Below are 24301 nucleotides of genomic sequence, written 5' to 3'. Positions count from 1 at the left end.
GTAAATATGTGAAGGTGGTTCATGCCTGACTCCAGCATTATAGCAATGTGGTTCCTCCTGAGTGCAGATTTTCCTTGAACATGCTGCACAGCTCAGCTCCTTGGCCATCTTTGAAACATATTTCCTCTTACATGCTCCTCCCCTTCAATGCTTTCCTTGCTTCAACGGCAGCACAGTTGTCTGGATATTCCAGAAGTGAGTAATATTTTACTTGTGCAGCTCTGAAAAGTCCTGTGAAAAAAGAATAGCAGCAGACGACATTTTGATAAAGCTGGTTTCTCATTAGGTTTACTTAATGAAGCCTAGAAATCTACTACACATAGACTAAAATTAGATGTCTATATATCATAAATATATTCAGTGCTACTTTAGTACTTTATTGCTAAGTAATTAATTGTTATTCAAGTAACAGATTATAAAGCATTAACAATATAAAGACACTGAGAAATAAAAAGATATACAAATAAACCATGACAATATATAAACTAACATGATGCTTGTTCGGTGGCAGGGTGGTATAGTGGTTAGCACTGTCGCCTCACAGCAAGAAGGTTCTGGGTTCGAGCCCAGCGGCTGACGAGGGCCTTTCTGTGTGGAGTTTGCATGTTCTCCCCATGTCTGCATGGGTTTCCTCCGGGTGCTCTGGTTTCCCCCACAGTTCAAAGGCATGCAGGTTAGGCTAATTGGTGGCTCTAAATTGACTGTACCGTAGGTGTGAATGTGAGTGTGAATGATTGTCTATGTGTCAGCCCTGTGATGACCTGGCGACTTGTCCAGGGTGTACCCTGCCTCTTGCCCATAGTCAGCTGGGATAGGCTCCAGCTTGCCTGTGATCCTGTACAGGATAAGTGGTTATGGATGATGAATGTTTATTTGCAGCTGTAAAGACAAGATGATGCACAGCTAAAGCCAACCACTAGCAACTTCATCTAATTTCAAGAGCAGCCCAAGGACCATTGGAAATTTCTTCCCTCTGTGTGTGTGTGTGTGTGTGTGTGTGTGTGTGTGTGTGTGTGTGTGTTCTCCTGCACATGCTGCGTTAGTCAGGTGGTTAGAAAGGCCTAGTCCATGAACCTTCCCATACAATTAACCAATGAAACAGCTGGAGGGCTGTTACAGTACTTTGTAGTTCATTAAAGTAGCAGAACAGTAGACACAGTAGACATGACCATATTATTACTCCATAATAACTGCAGAGGAATAATTTTCCTCTACACATTGTAGGTCCTACATAGAGAACACTGAGAACTAAATGTATGTCTTCTGAAACAAGGCAGTGTACCATAAAAGGTATGCAATGCAATCAGTGCATATAACACACGCTCATGTAACGTCATCTCACCTGAGTGAGAAAAGTGGTTTTACACGGACATTTACTGTGAGTGTGGAATAACGTATTGAAATCTAATGCATGTGTAGCTTTAATAGTCTGTACCAAGAATGAACAAAGAATGTAGGGTCGGTAAATGTGGTTCATCTTTGACATTCTGTAGCAAGAAAGAAATAAAGCTGACTTTAGGAGACATAGGTTTCTGGACATGCTATTTTGGATTTTATTATTATTATTATTATTATTATTATTATTATTATTATTATTATTCAATGGTTTTGTTGATGTAAAGGAAAGTCGAGCAGATGCTTATTGTGAGTTCCTGCAGCTCTGCATTGTACAGAGAGTCAGTGCTGGAGCTTGGCTGTGGACATGTCTGGTCCTGTGGCCTGCTTGGAGCTGTGTGTGAGGATTCAGAACTGAAACTGGATCTTTCTCTCACCTGCCTTTCGTCTTTAAAGCAAACTTCTTTAGCTGCATGACTTTAACCTATAGGCTGAGTTACAACCAGGGATAAATTAGGGATAAAATTAGCCCATGTCTTTAATTTTCAAGTCTTTGATTTTCTGTAAAGCTGCTTTGCGACAATGTCTGTTGTTAAAAGCGCCATACAAATAAACTTGACTTGACTTGACTTGACAATCTCAGTCCAGTGCTTGGTGACTGAGAAGTTGAAGGTCAAGTCCCTTCTTTAATCAGCTTAGAACACATCTCAAGTAAGGGGAAAGGGGAAAAAAATCAAATCTTTCACCTGGCTCAAGTGTATTATGACGTGTCGGGTAAGAAAGAAAAGCGAACTGAGGGTTCCTCTGACACAGAAGATATTTGAGAAGAATCTGACATGAAGCTGTGAAGGTTTGGGAGACAGAGGAACACAGGAAACACGTTTAATTGCGTGATTAAAGAAAAGTACAGCAGGTTAGATAGAGTATGTAGAACGCAAAAAAAAGGCACCCCCCCCCCCCAAATAAATAAATAAAGACTCCGCACGAGAGTGTCCAATCCGCACCGCGTCTGATCCGCCTGCTGCAGCACCGCGTCTGATCCGCGCGCCTCACAAACCCGTGCGTTCTCTCCAAAGCGCTGCGTAAAAGCGCGCACCTTCAGCGTGCCACCGATCAGCCTGACCTGTCCTGAGCACAGGACCAGCAGCACTAGTCTACAAACCCCTGCAAGGTGACACCTCAAATACGACCAGACCCCCAACAAGAAGCCTGGGAGAGAAAAAAACAAAAAAAACACCCATACACGAATTTCAGATCTCGTCTGTGTCCACGTCCTCAAAAGAATGGATCTAATTAAAACGTTGCACTCGTCATCACGGTCAGAAAGTTGCCAAAGTTTGCGGGGAGTGGGCATGGACCAGGGGTGGTCACGTGACCCACGCGGGCCGTTCTCCACTCAGGACCTCTCTCCAGTTGCTCACATCCGATTGGTCCAGCTGTGGCTCCTCGACGCGCAGTCATAGGAACCTCCTGCCGTATAAATAGGGCTGATAGGACTTTGTTATTCCAGCATCACGGCAGCAGGTTCCCGCTAAGTTTGGAGTTTAACTTTGCGTCATCGCGGCTGTATGCCTGCTTGAAGAGGTGAATAAACCAGGCACCGCGTCACAAGGAGTCTGCATGTCGGACTAGACATGCTCAGCTTTGTGGATACCCGGATTCTGTTGCTGCTTGCAGTGACATCGTACCTTGCAACATGTCAATGTAAGTTTCAATTATTTTTTTTTTCTTCGTGTGTTTTCCCAAGGACCCTTAAGCCTCATTTATTCCTTTGATGACTGAGGACTCGTTGGGCTTTCTGTGGCCACTGTACTCGGAGTTGACCTGAAGGACAGCTATCCACATTGGCTATCAAAAAAGACAGAGAGAAAGAAATAAAGAAAATAAAGGAGTCTCGTGTGTTTTAAAGGATGCTTCGTGGTGTTTTTTCTTTTCTTTTTACCGTGGATATTTTCATCTTTTTGAATTTGCAAAAGAAGACACTTGACAGCAAAACATAGCTGAGTAACACAACATTAAATAGTCTTTGCTTAAAGCAATGCAGTTAGATTGATCTTACAGACTTAAGTTTATGGGCGTTGCAAGTCCGTCTTTTTTTTTTTCTTTTTTCTTTTCCAGGCTCCTGTAGATGATCACTTATCACAAGGATAGGAAACACACACACACACGCACACACACACACACACACACACACGTATACACACGCCCTCTGCTGGATTAATTATGTAATAGCACATTTTGCCATTCAGTATTCAAGCTTATTTTTAGTTTGCTTGGCGATGAAGACGCAGTTTAGGTCAAATAAAAAAAAAACAGAACAGTAAGTAAAATAGCAGAATAGTAACAAACAACTGTTCATTACTATGAAATGGACAAATCATTTCTACTTGCTATAATTCACTTTATTTTCTAACGGTAATAACAAACCTAATATCCCCATTGCAGGTTTATTTGATGTCCTTTTAATTAACACATTCCTGTTTAAACTATAGCCTACTTTTTCTAACTATATTTTGTGGCTATCTATCTATCTATGAGCTAAGAGAACTGCCATGGGCCCTGAAGCGCCATCTAGTGTAGACACAGTGAATTAACGGCGCCGCCCTAAAGCGCATGCTGCTGTTCCAGTGCGCCACCTCTAGTAGGCGTTAGGATGGGATGAGGGGCGGGGCGGAGCAGGGTTGCGGGGTGCGTTAGCTCCGCCCACAAGGCCACTCATCAGTCAGGCTGACTGAATGACCCAAATAATCGGGCAGAGTTTATCCGGAAGGCCGAAACACATCAGCAGGAGCCTACAGGAACTTCTGAATTGATTTCTTTCCATCCTCTTTTTAACTGGAGCTTATTGTTTTTACGTATTTCCACAGTCTTGTGTAATTGTGTACAATAACAGTCCTATTATTATTATTATTATTATTATTATTATTATTATTATTGGTGGTGGTGGTTGATTTAGAAGTATTTTCCATCATGCATAGTTTGACACGTTATAATATGACGGGCATATTGCTATAATAAACAATCCTACATTTTTAGTATTCTCAGTTATTATTATTATTATTATTATTATTATTATTATTATTGGCACAGTTGTTTTTTTCCTCCCCGTTCAAAAGAATTTTGGTATGATCTACACTTTACATCTTCATGGTGCTTCACTGAACTGTAAAACACCTGCTCGGCAGGAAAGCTCTTAATACTGTTTCTACTCCAACAAGATCAAAACAGTTTACTATTTTGATAAGTGACCAATATGAACAATAAAGCCTTGTGCAACAGTCCTCAAATTGCATTACATAAATTTGATCAAAGCTTGACGTAAGCTTGAAGGTTTAATATAACACCATTAGTTTACAAGTTTAAGTAGCAATTAGTGGACAAATACAGTGCAAAATGACTCTTTGTATATGTTTATAAATGTTTGTATATTTAGCCTTGAACTTTTAATGCCAAGCGTTGTTTTTGGTCACCAAGAAGATTATTAGAGCATATTTGAGTCTGCAGTTGAATTATTCTCACTGATCATTTCTGTCTTCCTCTCCCTCTTTTTCTCCACGTCTCTTCTCCTGCCCTGTATCATCAAAGCGGTCAGTACACTTTCATAAAATTATTCTTTAGTAGTGAAACAGAAATTCTTACCCTTTTTACGTTTCCATAATGAAGGATATTCAGTGAACAGATCCGTGCCAGTCTCAGATATGCCACAGTATTCTGTGTTATCGAGAGATTTTGGCAGTGCTATTATTTCCTCTTTCCTGTCAAAAAGAGGACGAAAGTCCTATTGGCTAAGGTAAATGTCAGTGAAATAAGAAACCACTCACTTCTCGTGGGCAGGCAGCTTAGTTACAATGAACCCCTTTTAGATGGCTGTCTGAAGGGGAGGCCTTTAAACAGAATCAGCGTTGGCCTAGAAATTCCTAACAGAAATACTGCAGAAACACAACAGGGACTTCAATTATATACATACAATTGAGTTTGTAACATACGTTTAGAATCACCAAATATTGACCAACTCGTATTTGAGATAACGGCAGATTGTTCACTGGAATATCACTTCATATTTTTGCATATCTTTAACCTATAACACCATTTTCTACTTGTCTTGACTGTCAATAGACGTATAAAGGAACAGATGATTAATCCAGGAATAAATGTATATTTAATCCGAATGAGGCCTTCAAACTCCTTTAAGCATCGTTGTACAATCTCTGATGACTAATCACATAGCTAACCCAGTGCTGTTTGATTCTAACCAACACAAGAGCATGTGAATATGCATGCTTTACTGAGAGCTTAGTGAGAACTAATCTGCACATGGTAGTGAGATGAGAGAATGCAGCCCTACACATCATATGACATAAGAAACTTGAAAATATGGAAGAAATAAATCTTGCATTTATTTATCTTTCTTTTTGTCTCGGCTTACCTGAAGGTGAGCACGAACTGTTATGGTCATAGAGATGTATGTGTCTTCTGACATGTGTGAACTGAGTTCATGGTTCTATAACTGGCTAAATGTGATTGTGCTGAAGTCAGTATCAACTTTCTGAACTCAGTTCACACTTCCTCACAAACAGCCTTGAAGCTAGTACGCAATGAATGCCATATTCAGTGAAAGCCATTTGACTTCTGCTTATGCAAGTGAATGAAGGCATGATCACAAACCTTCTACCTAAAAGGATTTGTTCTGTTTATTTATTTATTTATTTAATTTATTTATTTGTTACAAATAGGCCCCAAGGGGACCTAAAGGACCTAGAGGTGACAGGGTAAGTCAGAAACTATGATTGTATGATAGTTTTATTATTAAAAGGGATCAGTGAGGAAAATGCTGACTGGGTGACCCTGTAGAAACCACACGCAGGAACTGACTGAGGCATAACAAATCAGTCTTTCCTTAAATCATAATGCATAATAATAACCATCATGAGTCTGTTGTTATTTTAACTTGCATAAGTTCATTAGTATTATATTAAGAAATCATTGAGCAATCCTTCTCTGCTACTGCAACGAGAGGACCTTTCAAACAACAGAACTGTCACTCATAAATAGTATTATGTCACTTGTACTACACATTATTAAGAAACCCAGAGCATGTTCTGATTAGAGTTAGTACTCTACTTCCAGGTTGGACAGTTATTTTCTACATTCAGAATCTAATGTCAATTTTCTCTACCAGGGTCCTAAAGGCCCTGATGGCAAACCTGGCAAACCTGGATTTCCTGGGCCTCCCGGGCCCCCTGGTCCCCCTGGTCTTAGTGGAGTAAGTTTATACTTCACTGTTTGATGTTTTCACCTGTTTCTTTTGTAATGATCAGAGGGTTGAGCTGTACTGACACTGAGAATATTTTGATCCGAGTGTCCCGTTATGTCTGCAAAGGGTTGTACCGCTTAACCCTTTGACCCAATGACCTTTGAACTGTAATTACCTCCAGTGTTTGTGTTTATGCCATGAGTTATGCTTGTACTATGTTTTCTGTGACATCCAGTAATGCAATGTGCATTAATTCTCATTATTCTTATTAGTATTATCATTTTCAAATAAGATATTTTGATATGATTATTATTATTATTATTATTATTATTATTATTATTATTATTATTATTATTATTATTATTATTATGTTATTTACAACAATCTATATTTGTCAGGAAGAAAATTGCTAACTTGCATCACTTTTGAACAGAACTTTGCTGCTCAGTATGATGGCGCTAAAGGACCTGACGTTGGCCCCGGACCTCCGGTGAGTACCTGGAGTTCAACCTGAAAAAAAAAATCCATAAAGTACAGACAGTATATGAATGAATGTAGGGAATAAAATGAATACTCATGCAAGATTCATTTATATTCTTTTGTAAAGGGTTTGATGGGACCTCGAGGCCCTGCTGGATCACCTGGTGCCCCTGTAAGTACCTTTTTTCCTGTAAATTCTGTGATTTTTTTTAATTACTGATACAAAAGCAGACTTTATACCTTTGCAACATTTCTGATGTTTATAAAATATTTGTTTTAATACATAGGGACCTCAGGGACTCCAAGGACATGCTGGCGAGCCTGGCGAGCCTGGACAGTCTGTAAGAAAACTGTTTATACTCGGTGTAATAACACAAACAGGCACAAAAAAGACTTGATCTTGAACTGTTTACTCGTTTTGTTTAATGATAGGGACCCCCTGGACCTCGTGGACCCCCTGGATCTCCTGGCAAGTCTGGTGAAGATGTGAGTGAAATCAATTTTTCTTTTAACTTTTTCTGATTTTGCTGATGTGCATATCTGATAGCATTGTCTGTAAATGTTATTCAGGGTAACAATGGCAGACCTGGACAGCCTGGAGATAGAGGCTCAGTTGGCCCCCAGGTAAGACCGACTTAAGTAGACTGCACAATAAATTTTGCATGTGTCAAATACACTTGTCAAATCAGTCCTAAAGCATGCTTATTTATTTCCCAGTCAGACATGATTGCATCAGGATGACAAAGGATGATTTAAAAAAAATGCATTTAGTTGCTGCACTCTTAATGTCAGAATACACAAGCTTCAGAGTCTTTTGCAGTCTTTGAAATAAATCTGTTAGACTATATTTAAAGAGATAAAGTTGGAAAGGTATTTTGATGGGTACTTTGCTCTAAAAGCACTCACGAATGCATTGTTGTTTTACCTTTACAGGGTGCTCGTGGTTTCCCAGGAACTCCTGGACTTCCAGGCATGAAGGGACACAGAGTAAGTAACATTGAGGAATAAGGATATTTCAAATTCTTTATTGTAAACATCTTTTTATTTTCATCTAATCCAGGAAAACTAATGAGGTACTTAGTAGTTGTTTGCAGGCAAGATATACTATTTGGATATAGTCTTCTTTTACTTTATTTTAGAAAACAATATTCATATATAAATCGTGAGATGGATGATTCTCTTTAGTGATTTTTTTTCCCTCCATCATAGGGCTACAATGGTCTTGATGGACGAAAAGGAGAGCCTGGTGAAGCCGGAGCTAAGGTAAGATTAGAGATGAACTTTTCCATCAGTCATCACAAAAAAATTCAACTCAGAACTACAATTCTAGTCTCACTGTATACACAATGAAGTACCATCTTTCTATTTATTTATCTTAAAGCACATAACCTACAGTAATTTCAGTGAAACTGAAAGGAAAGCCTTGTAGCATGTCTAGGCCGACTAACAGATCCTGAAATTTAAGGGAGTAATCCATATTTCACATATGAACCAAAAGCAAATTTATTAATCCTGGAATTTCCTTTACATCTCCAAAATTATTAACTGCATCCATTTTTCTTCACAGATGGTGTTTTAATGCTTATACAGTTTGAACCCACTTGTACTATTTTATCTCTTTTAGGGTGAGACTGGAGCTCATGGTGCAAATGGAACCCCTGGACAAAGAGTAGGTTCTGACATTTTTTTTTTTAATGAATGTTTTATCTTATGGGAAAATGCTATTCATTCTACAATTTCTTCATAATTTACAAGAAAGAATGACGTTGAAATTGTCCTCAAAATATACGTGTTTATATAGGGTGCACGTGGTCAGTCTGGTGAGAGAGGTCGTCCTGGCCCTGCTGGTCCAGCTGGTGCCCGTGGTGCTGATGGTAACACTGGTGCTACTGGCCCTGCTGTGAGTATTTGACCTTCGACCCCTCCTGTGTCCTAGACTAGATTTCCAAGGTCCAGTCTAACACTATTTTGTATGTGATCTTCCTTATCAGGGTCCAGTTGGAGCTGCTGGCCCTCCAGGTTTCCCTGGTGGCCCCGGACCTAAAGTACGTGCCTTTCTTTTGTTTCAACCTGTGAAATACTGTAAATTAAAGTGTTTATAAATATGTTGGCCTCTTCTATGTGCTATGTGCATGTCTGTATCATATATCTTTACTTAAATTACTTCTGATCTGAAGTCTTCCACATGTCGTAGGTGCATTATTGTAATAGCAGTGCAGTATCCGCTTGCTAATTAAGCTCTTTCTCTGATTTCATCATTAACTGACAGGGAGAGATTGGACTTGCTGGTTCCACTGGCCCAGCTGGAGCTCAAGGACAGAGAGGAGAGCCTGGACCAAATGGTGTTGCTGGCCCAGTTGGTCCTGCTGTAAGTATGCTTATTAGTTGAATTAATGCAACATGATATAATCACAGGAAGGTAGTCACAGCCTCTTTTTTTTTCCACCTTGTCTAGGGTAACCCCGGTGCTAATGGTCTCGCTGGTGCTAAGGGAGCTGCTGTAAGTATCCAGTGAGATTTTATTTGAGTGAAAGAATGACAATAAGAGTCTAACTGGATGTGAAATGCTACAATGCAAGGCAAGATAGGGCAAGTTTATTTGAACAGAACATTAGATACACACTCTTACAGACTTGCATTTTTCAAGCATTATGGAAATGTACTTTTGACCGAGGCCTTTCAGTGAGTCACAAAAAAAAAATCAAGCCTTGTTATAGCAAATATAGCGTTGTTTCCCAAAGCAGGCCTGTAAGACTCCCACAAGTCCATATTATTTCTTTTTCTCTCTCCCAAAACCTGTGCCATGTTGTGTTCAGCTTTGTTAGATCACTGGGAGATGGGAGAGAGTAAAAACTGGGAAACTCAAATGATTGGTTGGGGAAACATGACACAACAAATACATGCAGTGCATAAAGTATTGTGTATCTGTGGTGCCATGTTTCACAAACCAGTTCTCTTGGTTATTTATATTTTTACTCTTTCTCTCTGTTATCGCTCGTAAAAATGTATATAAAATGGGATTCATTTGTGTGATTTCCCATAAGCTTATGCCTTTCTTTGAGCTAAATTCTTAATATATTAGATATTTGATAGTATATTCAGATAAAATGAACCATTTTATTTGTGTTATTATAATACTCCCATCAAGATTTAAAGTAAAAGCAAAGACTGTAACAAACAAACTACAAAATAAGGTGCATTAGGTTTCATTTGAAAACGTTGTCTTTGAGCCAGGATGAATTATAAATAAAAATGTTTGACAGCGGGCGGCACGGTGGTGTAGTAGTTAGCGCTGTCGCCTCACAGCAAGAAGGTCCGGGTTCGAGCCTCGTGGCTGGCGAGGGCCTTTCTGTGTGGAGTTTGCATGTTCTCCCCGTGTCCGCATGGGTTTCCTCCAGGTGCTCCGGTTTCCCCCACAGTCCAAAGACATGCAGGTTAGGTTAACTGGGGACTCTAAATTGACCGTAGGTGTGAATGGTTGTCTGTGTCTATGTGTCGGCCCTGTGATGACGTGGCGACTTGTCCAGGGTGTACCCCGCCTTTCGCCCGTAGTCAGCTGGGATAGGCTCCAGCTTGCCTGCGACCCTGTAGAACAGGATAAAGCGGCTAGAGATAATGAGATGAGATGAGATGTTTGACAGCTTCTTTGGTTCTCTCAAATAGTTGACTTGGAAAAACCAAGTGTTCTGCACCCATCTTGTATTCATTTTTAGTATCATGCTGTTATGAACTAAAAATAGGTTTAATCTTGCACACTAATGGTTCTTTTGGTTTGTCACTCTGGGGGAACCAATAAAAGTTCTATGTGGAACCCTACAACAGAATTTTTGAATATTAGAACCATTTTAATCCTCCAAAGAAGCCTTGAGGAAGCCATTTTCTTAAGTGTACATTTAAAGTGTATAATGTACAGTTATATAATGGACATTCAATTGTGCCTTTCCGTGTTGAAATGAATTTATTTTAATATGCATTTCATTTGTGATCTTTAAACTTCTGGTTGATCTTGCAGGGCACCCCTGGTGTTGCTGGTACCCCTGGTTTCCCTGGCCCAAGAGGAGGCCCTGGTCCCCAGGGACCTTCTGGAGCTGCTGGCCCCAGAGGCCTTACTGTGAGTTCCACCTAACCAGAGCAAACATAAAACCATGCTATGTATATTGTCTGTATTCTGCTAGACAGTTCTGAAGGACTTTTCATTGTTTCTGCCCATTAGGGTGACCCAGGACCTGTCGGAGTGAAGGGAGAAGCTGGTGTCAAGGGTGAGCCTGTAAGTATAATTATACCATGTATTTTTGTTCCTAAGTATGTGTTAATGAGCAGGAGTTTCCTGGGTTGTTTCCTTTCCTAATCTTGTTGTGCTTGTTGTGTGCAGGGTAACGTTGGCCCTCACGGTCTCACTGGTGCTCCTGGTGATGAGGGCAAGAGAGGCTCAACTGGTGAGCATGGAGCAGCTGGACCTGTTGGTATGCGTGGACCCAGAGTGAGTAATATTTTGGGTTTTTTTTAGCCATATATATGAATCCTATATGTTCAACAATTTCACATGTATTTGCTAGTTTCTGTGATTTACAGTTGTCAATGTTTCAATGATGTCTATGCATTTTCTTTATAGGGAGCAGCTGGAACTCGTGGTCTTCCTGGTCAAGGTGGTAGAGGAGGACCAATTGTTAGTAAATTATGCTACCATTATAAATAACTAATGAATGTCCATTTGTAGTTTGAGAAAAATGTTCTGTAAATTATGATAAGATTTCTTGCAATTAAGAAAACCTGCTATACCTACTATAGTTTTGCACCACTACATATATGGTTAGACATATTTGTAATGAAGGCCTTGATTTTTACCTGCTGTAGTATCTGAAAAAGAAAAATAACAATATACTTTCAGATAAGTTATGTGGCAATACTGACTTCTAAACTTTTCACTCCCAGGGCATGCCTGGAGCAAGAGGCAGTAGTGGTCCTGCTGGTGCACGTGGACCTCCTGGTGATGCTGGCCGTCCTGGTGAGCCCGGTCTGGTTGGAGCCAGAGTAAGTATTTTACCTGTACCTATATACTATGAGAAATATATAAATATTGATTTTCAGAGTGTCTGCAGGAAGAGCTTGAGTATTATATTGTTTTGAATTTGAATTTACATGGCCTTTAGGCCATTCATAATTTCAGTTTTCTTTAGAGTTTTTTTTCTTATGTGACTGGATCTGTTTTAAAAAAATATTTGACATAACATGGGACTAATTTGGCTTTCAGTGTGGAGAAAATAATCCAAAAGCTTTTGCCAAACAGGATTTTTCTTTTAACTCTGAAGCTCACAGTATCTTTAAACATTTTGCAAAATAGGCATAAATATAGAGTTGAATGCTTAACTGCCTCACAAACATGATGACTGCTTTAATTACAGTGCAAAAGTAATATAAAAGATCCACTTCTGTTCATAGCAAACGTTTTATATTACTAGTGTTATCTATGTACTTGCCTTTTTATGTTATTGTCATGCGTAATGAATATGAGAACAATTAGAGCTCAACAACTGAGCCAGATTCCTTGTATACTCTCGCATACTTAGGCAATAAACCAAGATTCTGATTCTGACTTTCCTTAATTGTGAGTTCGGTATATCAGCACTGCAAAATAGATCCTAAAATATATTGGGAGTAGCCCATTAAAAAAAGATTTTCAAATGTTTTAAAGGCATAATAAACTTAAATGCATATACCCATTAACAACACCCATAGTTAGATAATGTATATGGCATAGTATAGTATAATGCAAATGTTGACAGTCATTTTACAGATTTTATGATGGTGAATTAGACAAGAGAAATTGCTACATATTAATTTGCTCTCTGGTTATAGGGTCTCCCTGGTAGCCCTGGAAGCGGTGGACCCCAAGGAAAGGAGGGACCTGCTGTAAGTCTCTTCCAACAAAACATCAAAAATATTGATACTATATTGATATGTCAATTCTATAGAGAATTGCTGTGGTCTAAAAAGGGCTCTTTTAATCACTGCTACTGTGGATCTCCATCTCCAGGGTGCTCCCGGTCAAGATGGCCGCAGTGGACCTCCTGGCCCAACTGGACCCAGAGGCCAGCCTGGTAACATTGGATTCCCCGGCCCTAAAGGACCTTCTGTACGTAGAATTTGATATATGTTACAGTATTACAAAGTAGCACCAGCCAAACTCTGACAACTGACAGATTTCATCATAATATATCTGCATCCATCTCTAGGGTGAGCCTGGCAAACATGGAGAGAAGGGACCCGCTGGTGCTTCTGGTCTGAGAGTAAGTATCTTGTAATTTCATGTCGCCCCTATAAGTATCAGTATTGATCTTTGTTATACAGTAATACAGTTGTCTAGTCACTGAGTCATATTTTCTAATTTTAGGGCCCCCCTGGTCCTGATGGTAACAATGGACCTGCTGGTTCCGTTGGAGCTGCTGTAAGTAGACTTAATAAGACCTGGAAATCTACTAACCTAACAAGAGTATGAGAGCTCTGATTGTAATGTTGATTTTTCTTTGTTTTGCAGGGTGGTTCTGGTGAGAAGGGAGAGGCAGGACCTGCTGGTGCTCCTGGTTTCCAGGTCTGTATCTCAGTCTTATTTATTCACTTAGGTCAGGTTGAAAGGACATAATTTCCTGCCCAGGGCTCTTAGACAGTTTATAATGCCTCAGTAAAATATATTGTGTGATTTACTATACTAGAGTATACCGCACACTGTTAGGGGAGTAACATAAGTGGTCTTTGGTCCCTTATTATTAGTGATGTGAGTTAAATGCCTTTGTGAATCTATCCTTGACATTAAATTATATTATATATACACATAGTAGCATAGAGTTGAAATTGGTATTTATACTTAATTATACTGTCCAAGTATTATTCTGTCAGAGTAATTATTATTAGAAATTAAGTCTGTCAGAGTCACTGATTTCCTTCTTTTAATTTCATAGGGTCTTCCTGGACCTGCTGGACCTGCTGGTGAGCCTGGCAAAGCTGGAGACAGAGTAAGATATTCATAAAATAGCAATGATGAACTAAAATAGCATACAAGTCTCCCATCAAAAATTAGAAATTTATATTTAAAGGTACATTTTGCATGGTCATACACCTCATAGCAAATACAATGTCTATAGTCATTTTGCAGTACAGTATCCAAGTCCACAGTAAATCTATTAATAAATGAATAGAACAGTAAATATTGTTCTAGAACTGGAAGAGAACAGTAAATACTGTTTATTCAGTAACAAGTGTGTTTAATTTCTTGATAGGGTATTCCTGGAGACCAAGGTCCCGCTGGAGTTGCTGGTGGCAAGGTATTATACTTATTCTTGCATTGAACATATGCATAAGCCAAGATAAATAACAGGATGAAAGACTAGTTTCTGATTATTTTCTCACATCTTCTCCCTCATCTGTGTTTCCATGTAGGGAGAGCGTGGTAACCCTGGACCTGCTGGTGCCATTGGCGCCCAGGGACCCATTGGTCCTCGTGGAGCTCCTGGTACTCCTGGCCTTGATGGAAACAAGGTAATCTGTGGTAATCTGTGTCACTGATTATTTAGTAATAACTATTCATACTGATTTGGGCACCAAATTGATTTTGATTTGATGTGTGATATATGTACATGAACATTTAACTGTCAGAGTCTACAGTATCTGAATGAGTGTTAAAGTGAGATTGTACAGAGATTGTACAGTTTCCCTATAGCAGCACAAGAGTTTTCAGACATTGTGATCTTCTTCCTTCAGGGTGAGCCTGGTGCTGCTGGTCTTCCTGGTGCTGCAGGTCCCCAGGGTACTGTTGGCATGCCTGGTGAGCGTGGTGCAGCTGGTTCTCCTGGAGTCAAGGGTGAGAAGGTCAGTTCAGGAGAAAACTTCACTCTTTTCAACATTGTGCATCCTTAGAGCAAGAGCTACTGTTTTAGTTCTAGATTCTCAGTCAGCATGTATACTGGGAACTTCTCATGGTGAAGACAGCAATGTTGTTTGGTCCTGCTATATCTGACTGTCAATAAAAAAGGATCTTAGTTTTTGTTTTGTTTTTTTTTATACATAGGGTGAGTCTGGACACAGAGGCCTAGAAGGCAATGCTGGAAGAGATGGTGCACGTGTAAGTTGCAGCTCAGGCTCCTTTAAAGAAATATCACTATATTTATCCCATATATGTGATTGTTCCTTAATCTGCATGTCTAAGTTAAATTTATTTATTTATTTATTTATTTATTTTTACTTACCAGGGTGCTCCTGGACCCACTGGACCTCCTGGACCTGCTGGTACCAATGGTGATAAGGTAAAGAATATGCTCTGCTGCGTGGTTGAACACAAAAATATTTTTGCAGTTTTTTAGGTGACAATTCCTTTGTGGATCTTATCTATTTTATCTAAATTATGGAACTTCCACTGAAAAGTCAGTAAACTGTCAGCATGACTACTATAGTGTATACTTGACCATGATTGCTCACTGCTGGAGAGGCATCACTCACCCGGTGGATCAGCCATGTTGTCCACAAAAGTACTAGAGAGAGAACAAGAGAACTACAGTAGAACCAAAGTGGAGAGAACTGAATATAATTTTATATACTATTAACTATATGCTGAAATAGTTTGATTATTATTATTTAGTCTTCCTCAAAATTTTATATATATATATATATATATATATATATATATATATATATATATATATATATATATATATATAAAATATTAGTAAACAGCCATAGACACTGATGATATATTCTTAATATATTATGAATACACCTATAGAAAATGGCCTGTATATATACATCAAGAATCCCTAATGCCCTCTAGGTTTATTATTATTATTATTATTATTATTATTATTATTATTATTATTATTATTGCATTTGTCACCATAAGACAATATTACTTGCTTAGAATTTTGAGGCTTAATTCACCATAGTTGAGTTGTTGAAAATTAAACAAGTTGACTAGTTGCGGTGAAGACATTCTGAAAAAAAAAATAGCCAAAATAATTTGTCATATTAATAATAATCAGGGGCGGCACGGTGGTGTAGTGGTTAGCGCTGTCGCCTCACAGCAAGAAGGTCCTGGGTTCGAGCCCCGTGGCCATCGAGGGCCTTTCTGTGCGGAGTTTGCATATACTCCCCGTGTCCGCGTGGGTTTCCTCCGGGTGCTCCGGTTTCCCCCACAGTCCAAAGACATGCAGGTTAGGTTAACTGGTGACTCTAAATTGACCGTAGGTGTGAATGTGAGTGTGAATGGTTGTCTGTGTCTATGTGTCAGCCCTGTGATGACCTGGCGACTTGTCCAGGGTGTACCCCGCCTTTCGCCCGTAGTCAGCTGGGATAGGCTCTAGCTTGCCTGTGACCCTGTAGAAGGATAAAGCAGCTAGAGATAATGAGATGAGATAATAATCAGACAGTCAATTTTTATTGCTACACATGCACAGCAAAAACAAAAAAGTCATAATTGAAATGTTACATCGCTGTTGATGTGTTAGTGATGATGCATGTTGAGTAATAATGTGTATTGCTGAAGTTTCAGGAAGTGTCGCTTTAACAACAGGACCTGCAGTAAGGTTCTACAGAAGAACTAAATACTTACCATGATTGGTAGTATAATGACATTATATGATTCAACTCTATAATGTTTTAATTCAAATAGAAGTGTTACTTGTCATTTACCCACAACAATAGGTATAAAAACTGTAAAACATTGAGTTTGAAAAACAAATTGAGTTATCACTGACATCATATCCAAGAGATTGGGATTCAGTTAATTAGTTGAATTGGTTTGACAGTAAACAAGTTCCTTGGACACTACATCTATATTTGTCTCTACAGAAAATCATTTGGTTCAAGAAAGTCTGTTATGTGATTCATTCCTACCTGCTAAATAATGTTGACTGTTCTCTTCTAGGGTGAGGCTGGTGCCGCTGGTCCTGCTGGCCCTTCTGGTGCTCGTGGTGTTCCTGTAAGCACTATTACTTTAATGCAAAATGCTCATCTCTTCCATGAAGAATTGGAAATAATATGACATAATTTTATGAAGCACTCTTAATTGATTTGTTATAGTCATGTTATATCCACTTTGTAGGCAGTACATCAAGTCAAGGGACTTTGACTTGACTTGACATCTATTTTATGCATCAAAATTATGTAATTATTTGTTAATAGGGAGAGCGTGGTGAGGCTGGCCCTGCTGGACCTCCTGGATTTGCTGGGCCTCCTGTAAGTGCACATGCATGTCAATGTTTTTAATGACTTCTATTTTTCACCAAGATCAAGATTGACAGGCTTTCCATGGTTCTTGCAGGGTGCTGATGGCCAGGCTGGAGCTAAAGGTGAGAAAGGTCCTGCTGGTGGAAAGGGTGATGTTGGACCTTCTGGCGCTGTTGGTCCTGTCGGTAGCCCCGGACCTGCCGTAAGTTTAAAATAATACAATAATACAAACACTGAGATGAAAACTTGAAATAGCACAACAGGGTCTTGAGACCAGAGAGTTGTAAGTGAAACTTTGGACAAAAAACAAGTAGATATTTCAAATGAGATTTAAATGAAATGAATGTAATATCTACTAACTAAGGTCCCAGTGTGTATCTTCATACAGTTTTGAATAAAGTATTAAAAAGGTCAGTTTTTGTCAGAGGTCACTTATGCGTTCTTATTGACAGAACCTTTTATATATAAATTCTGAAATGCAGTTTATTTTGTAGGAATCAAACACTAGGCTGTAGCTTAGCCCTAAACCATGAAAGAGCATAGGATATACAGCTTCTGAACTGACAGCAGAATAAGGCATGCTGTTTTTTATGGTTATCAAACAAACATGCTAAATGTTCAGCAATATGGGTAAAGTTCCTCTAATAATCTATTGTATTATGTTGTTTCATCAGGGTCCTGCTGGTCCTGCTGGCCCCCCTGGTACTCGTGGTGAGACTGGTCCCTCTGTAAGTGCCTTTTGTAGTATTACAATGTTTCCTTGTGGTTTTTGTTTTTCAAATTATTGTTCATGTGTAATGTTTTACCTTGTCTCTGTCACAGGGTTTGACTGGTTTCCCTGGTGCTGCTGGAAGAGTTGGTCCTCCCGGTCCTGCTGTGAGTTTTCTAATGCCTGAACACATTAAAAAAATAACCACTGAAACTCCATGCAGTTTCCTATACTGGATGTAGTACTAACAAGCTGGATTATAGAAGTGTTCACTGGCATGATCAAGATGGATTAGACTAAAGAGATGTCTTACATCTTCTTAATCTACAGGGTATTGCTGGACCTCCTGGTGTCACTGGTCCCGCTGGAAAGGATGGTCCTCGTGGTATTCGTGGTGATTCTGGACCCACTGGACCTCAGGGAGAGACCGGCCATCTTGGACCTCCTGGCCCAGCTGGTGACAAGGGATCCCCCGGAGAGGCTGGTTCTAAGGTATTTTACCTAACATTCCAAATGCACCTTAAATTATTCCAGCTCCATTATACAATCAGTATATACACAAATTAAGATGGACTATTAAAACAGAATGCACTGCTATGACCACAGGGAGCTGCAGGTATTCCTGGACCTGCTGGTTTGATTGGACCTGCGGGAATCCCTGGTCTTCCTGGTAGCAGAGGTGAACGTGGTAATCCCGGTGGTGTTGGTGCTGTTGTAAGTGACCTCATCCTCTTGTAAGCACATTCTGAGCCTTGGTCATCCTAACTTTGATATAGCTTTTGGATAACATCAGTAGGCACAGTCGCTGATTTCCTGAATATATCACTTGTACTACCTCCCTTGGCTAACTTGGTAATCTTATGTGTTACTCAGGGTGAGCCTGGTAGAGTTGGCCCTGCTGGTTCCCCTGGCGCCCGTGGTCCATCTGGTAACATTGGTCTGCCTGGTCTGACTGGTCCTCAGGGAGAGGCTGGACGTGAGGTAAGCGATACTGTGCCATTTTATGTACAGTACCAGAAACAGGTTTGGATCATGTTCAAACTGGAGGATTGCATATTTTAAATGTCTTGCATGTCTGACTTTTTGAGACACTTTTTTCTAAAGATGCAAAATACAGGCTGAAGTCAATGCAAATGAATTTTTTCTGCCTGAAATGTTATTTACTAAGCGATGAACATCACTTTAGGAACTATAATTGCATGCCTAAGTTAAAATATCCGGAGGACATGTGATAAATTTGCAGAAGGATGTTTCTGCTAATCTAGAACAAATTTATACCATTTACCAAGCCTCAATGATCAGAAAGTTAATCTAAAATGTGCCTTAGTAAAATACTCAAAAGGTCTCTCAAAATAATGACTTTCTACCTGTTTTACCAGGGGCATAGTAACAGCATTTAACCTGACCATTCTTAATATAATGCACATCTGTGTTTATATTCTTTATTCATTTATTCAAGCAGTATTTTGAATTTTTTTTTACACATTTCACTGCTCTTAGTAAGCATTATACTTGAGTTAATTTGACAGCTGAAGTTCAGTTTGACTCATCAGTGCCTAGAAAGTCACACTGCACTATTTATAAGATAATGTAGATATTAGGATAATGTTCATTGGGACATTGAAAGCCAAACTATAATTTTTTAAACTTTTTTTAAAAATGATATACACTTTGGGATTATAGATCATTTCATTCCATAATCAACCAACATAAGCTTGCATGTAAAGTATTCATTTTGCTGAATCTATTAAATTAGCTTTGTGAGTTTTAAGGCTAAACATAGAGTACTACTGTTTATGTGCCATGTAAAACAAAAGCTGGTATATGCTCCACCACAGTAACAGGCATGGTACATTTATTATAGTATTGTGCATTTTGTCATTTATGGGTTTATATGGTTGATGTACCGTAGTATGTGGGCCTGTTATTAATGCAAACATATAGAAATCATACCCCTTGAACCAATTATCTGCAAAAATGCTATTCAAACCTTCAACAAATGGCACACCCCTCTCCCTCAGAATCCCCTCTATACCTTTTAAATTACAGCAAAAATTGTATCCCATCATTTGAGGAAGTTTTAATGGGACAGTGTTTGAAATACCCAAGAGCCAATTTATTATATTTTGTTCCACAATTACATCTTGATCTTTATTTTATACTCCTCTATAGGGTAGCCCTGGTAATGATGGACCTCCTGGCCGTCATGGTGCTGCTGGTGTGAAGGTAAAAGTTAAACAGTAGTAAGAAATGCAGGATGTGATTAACTACATATGTTTATTCTAATTTTTGTGGCCTGGAATAATAACAGTGACTTATATTTAACTGGACTGTTTCAAACTGACAGGGTGACCGTGGAGAGCCTGGATCTCCTGGCCATGTTGGACCTGCTGGTGCTTCTGGACCCGTGGGACCATCTGGTCCTGCTGGCAGACCTGGAAACCGTGGTGAGGCCGTAAGTATCCAGGCCTGAAACATATACATTAACAATTTCTGGATGTATTTCAGATTTGAAAATAAACATTGAGTTCTCTTGGTAGTATGGTAGCAATCTTGGAGCTGTTATTGACAGTACGCTTTTATGATAGATAAAAATTAAATTCCCATTTTGTTCATCCTTTTCTTCAGGGACCCTCTGGAGCTGTTGGATCAGCTGGTCCTGCTGGTGCAAGAGGTGCCCCTGTAAGTAAATTGACTGTGAAAGATCCACAGATGTGTTTGCTATTTATTAATAATGCTGCAAACAATGATAAATATAACTTTTCTGTATGTGTTCAATAGGGCCCTGCTGGAGCCCGTGGTGAGAAGGGTGGGGCTGGAGACAAGGGAGATAGAGGCATGAAGGGACTGCGTGGACATCCTGGTCTTCAGGGAATGCCTGGACCCAGCGTGAGTGACCCCATCTTAGTATAAGGGGCTGTAGTTTTCCAACTAGAAACAGAATGCCAGGCTCTGCATGAATTTCTATATGTGCTCTGAAATTAGGACAGATATTCATTTTTAACTTGCTGGTCTGTAATAATGATTTTACCTTACAGGGACATAGTGGTGATAGTGGCCCAGCTGGTCCTTCTGGACCTTCAGGTCCCAGAGTAAGTAACCTACCTTCTGTTATCAAGTCATTGTTTAGCTGTGAACCTTGGAGTACTGTTGGTAAAATTTTTGTAATCTACCTTCATAGGGCCCTGCTGGTCCCAGTGGCCCAGCTGGTAAGGATGGTAGACCTGGCGCTGCTGGTCCTGTTGGACCTGTTGGACATCGTGGTGCCCCTGGATCAGTTGGACCAGTTGTAAGTAGTCATTTTTGTCCCAAGAACATAAGGATAAAAGGTCAACAAGAAATGCAATGAACCATTGCAAGCATGTAGCTTGAAGAAAGTACTAACTTGATCTGCAGGGACCTCCCGGATCTCCTGGTCTCCCTGGACCCCCTGGTGCTGCTGGTGGTGGATATGATATTTCTGGTGGCTATGATGAGTACAGAGCTGACCAGGCTGCTCTCAGGGCTAAGGACTACGAGGTGGATGCCACTATCAAGTCCCTAAATACTCAGATCGACAACCTGCTCTCACCTGAGGGCTCCAAGAAGAACCCTGCCCGCACCTGCCGTGACATCAGGCTCAGCCACCCTGACTGGACCAGCGGTGAGTTCTCAAACTGCTGATATGTAACTCTTTGAATTCTTATAATGATCACTGCACCTGGTACTGACCTGCAACTCTTGTCCAACTAAGTATGTGTCTGTTTTCTTTTGCAGGTTTCTACTGGATTGATCCTAACCAGGGCTGCACCATGGATGCCATCAAGGCCTACTGCGACTTCACCACAGGTCAGACCTGTATCTATGCTCAGCCTGAGAGCATTGCACGCAAGAACTGGTACAGAAGTACCCAGGAGAAGAAGCATGTCTGGTTCGGAGAGACCATCAATGGTGGCACTGAGGTGAGTTTTATATACAATTATATATATTCATAAGTTTGCTCTAATTCATAGGTTCTTCTATTACTTTAACCAACTTCTGTTCACTTTGGTGTTACATTTAGTCTTTCTTTTCTCTCCTCAGTTTGGCTATAATGATGAGACCCTGAGCCCACAGTCCATGGCTACACAGCTGGCCTTCATGCGTCTGCTGGCCAACCAGGCTGTCCAGAACATCACCTACCACTGCAAGAACAGCATTGCCTACATGGATGGTGAGAACAGCAACCTGAAGAAGGCTGTCCTGCTGCAGGGCTCCAATGATGTGGAACTCCGGGCAGAGGGCAACAGCCGCTTCACCTACAGCGTTCTGGAGGATGGCTGCACTGTAAGTTTAGTGTTCAGTATCTGTGTATCTGACTACATGTGTCTCAAAACTACAGGCTACTGTCAATAGGATAATTGTCTGATTTAGACTTCCACGAGCTCTTACAAAGTTCAGATATTCAGTTAAATGCAAAAGCATACTTCCAAACTTGAGATGAGATTATTATACGAGATAAAACTTTAATTGTGACTTGTGTTACTTCTCACTAACGTCTATTTCACCTTTGTGTCTTGCCCTGTAGAAACACATTGGCCAGTGGAGCAAGACAGTCATTGAATACAGAACAAATAAACCATCTCGCCTGCCCATCCTCGACATTGCACCTTTGGACATTGGTGGCGCTGATCAAGAATTTGGTCTGGACATTGGCCCAGTCTGTTTCAAATGAATAGACTCAAGATAAATTAACAAAAAGAGAGAAAGAAAGAAAAATGAAAAAATCTCTGCCCTTCTTCTCTGTGTTGTTTTTTATACTGAATGCTGATTTCCTCTGCACATCCACTTGCTTAAGCTGGGCTCTATCGGAGAGGACCAATGGACTGAACGGAGAATTGCACAATGCAAATTAATACAGCTGCCCAAAAAAAGAGATACTGGGAAACACCATGGTGTGGGACATGCCATCGTTTTGTAAAAAATGAAAGAAGTGTAATAAAAATGATGAAAGTATGCATCACTTTGTGGTCTTTATATATCTTCCAAAGAGGAGGTTTAAAACCACAATTTCCAAAAGGTTTAAACTACCTCATGCCTGTAAAAAGAAAATATTATCAGACCTGAACCACATCCTACCCATTGGTACTAAGGCTTCAAGTTCTGTCCTGTGTCAAAGGTGCTCAAACACTTGAAGTGCGGATATATGGTGCTACATTTACAGCTGTGGAGGAAACCACTTTTACTGTATTACTTTGTATTGCTTTTAAGGAGTATTGCACAGGTCCCGCTGATGACCCCATTTTTTAAGCAGGTGGAGAATTCCTAAATCTGATGTTTGTCCAGATTTTACTTTTCATGTTTTCGTTGTTTTGTTTTTAGTTTTGTTTGGATTCCTTTCTGTTAAGGCATTTAGTTCAACCACTCCCCCTCCCAGTGTTCATACTGACAATCACGTTTCATCCATTTGAAAGGGTATTGGAGGCCTCTCTCTAGCAAAAATGAACCACAAAGTTTATTGTACCTATTTTGTATATGTGAGATGTTTAAATAAATTGTGAAAAGTTCTGAAATAAAGCATGTCCAATGTTCTAAAACACAACATTCCACGAGTTAAATGATTTAAAGTGTTTAGAACAGCTGAAAAGTCCAATCTCATGAATGTGCGATCATGACTTCAGAACTTTTTTAACTTTCAAACATACAAAAGGACAACAGATTCACTGAAGGAACCAGATCATCTAAAAGTTAAATCATAGTTGTCCATTACCCCAAATATTGATAATCACCCAAAACATTTTTGATCTCTAAACTAGTTCATTTCATATTGGAGCTATGAGGCTATTAAAATAAACATATAAAATTGGTATTATATTCACATTTGAATAATTTCTAACACATTATTTAGCCTTTAAACCTTTGGCCACACCTCCTTCCTAGGTCTGATGCTTGTACAGTGATACCAAACTGTAACGTGATTTCAGGTTTAAGATGGTTGCTATTACTGTTTCTAACTAAGCTTCACTTAACATTTACCTTGTAGCTGAATGAAAAACAAAAAAGCAAACTTCAGACACCAAACATTGGTGGGGGTGGGGGGGTGGGGGAGTGTGTACATTTTATTTTTGGATAATATATTCCGTTAAAGTTTTGATTGACAAAAAACTTGAACCCAGGAGCAAGTTTCATTTAAGAAACAACTTACTATTATTTCAGATACTGTAGTCAAAATATTTGAGTAAAACTTTCCTCTCTGTATATTCAGTGTTGTCTTTTCACACAATTTTCCACTCATCCATAGTCAAAATATGTGGAGTCTGACATTTTTATAGTTTCGTACTGCTACTAGTATG

At 39.6% G+C, this 24301-nt stretch overlaps 1 protein-coding gene across 1 annotated transcript; it reads left to right on the top strand.

The window, feature by feature from the left end:
* The first annotated feature begins 2835 nt into the window (after window positions 1-2835).
* Window positions 2836-22964, top strand: col1a2 (collagen, type I, alpha 2). Its single transcript, XM_060942751.1, has 50 exons — window positions 2836-3039; window positions 5236-5240; window positions 6069-6104; window positions 6515-6598; window positions 7023-7079; window positions 7197-7241; window positions 7357-7410; window positions 7502-7555; window positions 7640-7693; window positions 8003-8056; window positions 8279-8332; window positions 8694-8738; window positions 8871-8969; window positions 9061-9114; window positions 9339-9437; window positions 9525-9569; window positions 11082-11180; window positions 11283-11336; window positions 11442-11549; window positions 11682-11735; window positions 12002-12100; window positions 12926-12979; window positions 13104-13202; window positions 13303-13356; window positions 13461-13514; window positions 13605-13658; window positions 14026-14079; window positions 14344-14388; window positions 14504-14602; window positions 14825-14932; window positions 15132-15185; window positions 15313-15366; window positions 16980-17033; window positions 17237-17290; window positions 17376-17483; window positions 17956-18009; window positions 18104-18157; window positions 18321-18482; window positions 18597-18704; window positions 18864-18971; window positions 20163-20216; window positions 20338-20445; window positions 20619-20672; window positions 20772-20879; window positions 21029-21082; window positions 21172-21279; window positions 21387-21633; window positions 21747-21931; window positions 22053-22295; window positions 22537-22964. The coding sequence occupies exons 1-50, from the start codon at window positions 2970-2972 to the stop codon at window positions 22681-22683; spliced, it is 4062 nt and encodes a 1353-aa protein (XP_060798734.1). The 5' UTR covers window positions 2836-2969; the 3' UTR covers window positions 22684-22964.
* Window positions 22965-24301: the final 1337 nt, after the last annotated feature.

This window comes from Neoarius graeffei, chromosome 16 (genome assembly GCF_027579695.1).
Source record: "Neoarius graeffei isolate fNeoGra1 chromosome 16, fNeoGra1.pri, whole genome shotgun sequence".
In the NCBI taxonomy this organism is placed as follows: Eukaryota; Metazoa; Chordata; class Actinopteri; order Siluriformes; family Ariidae; genus Neoarius; species Neoarius graeffei.
This window is presented reverse-complemented; position numbering and strand designations above follow the sequence as displayed.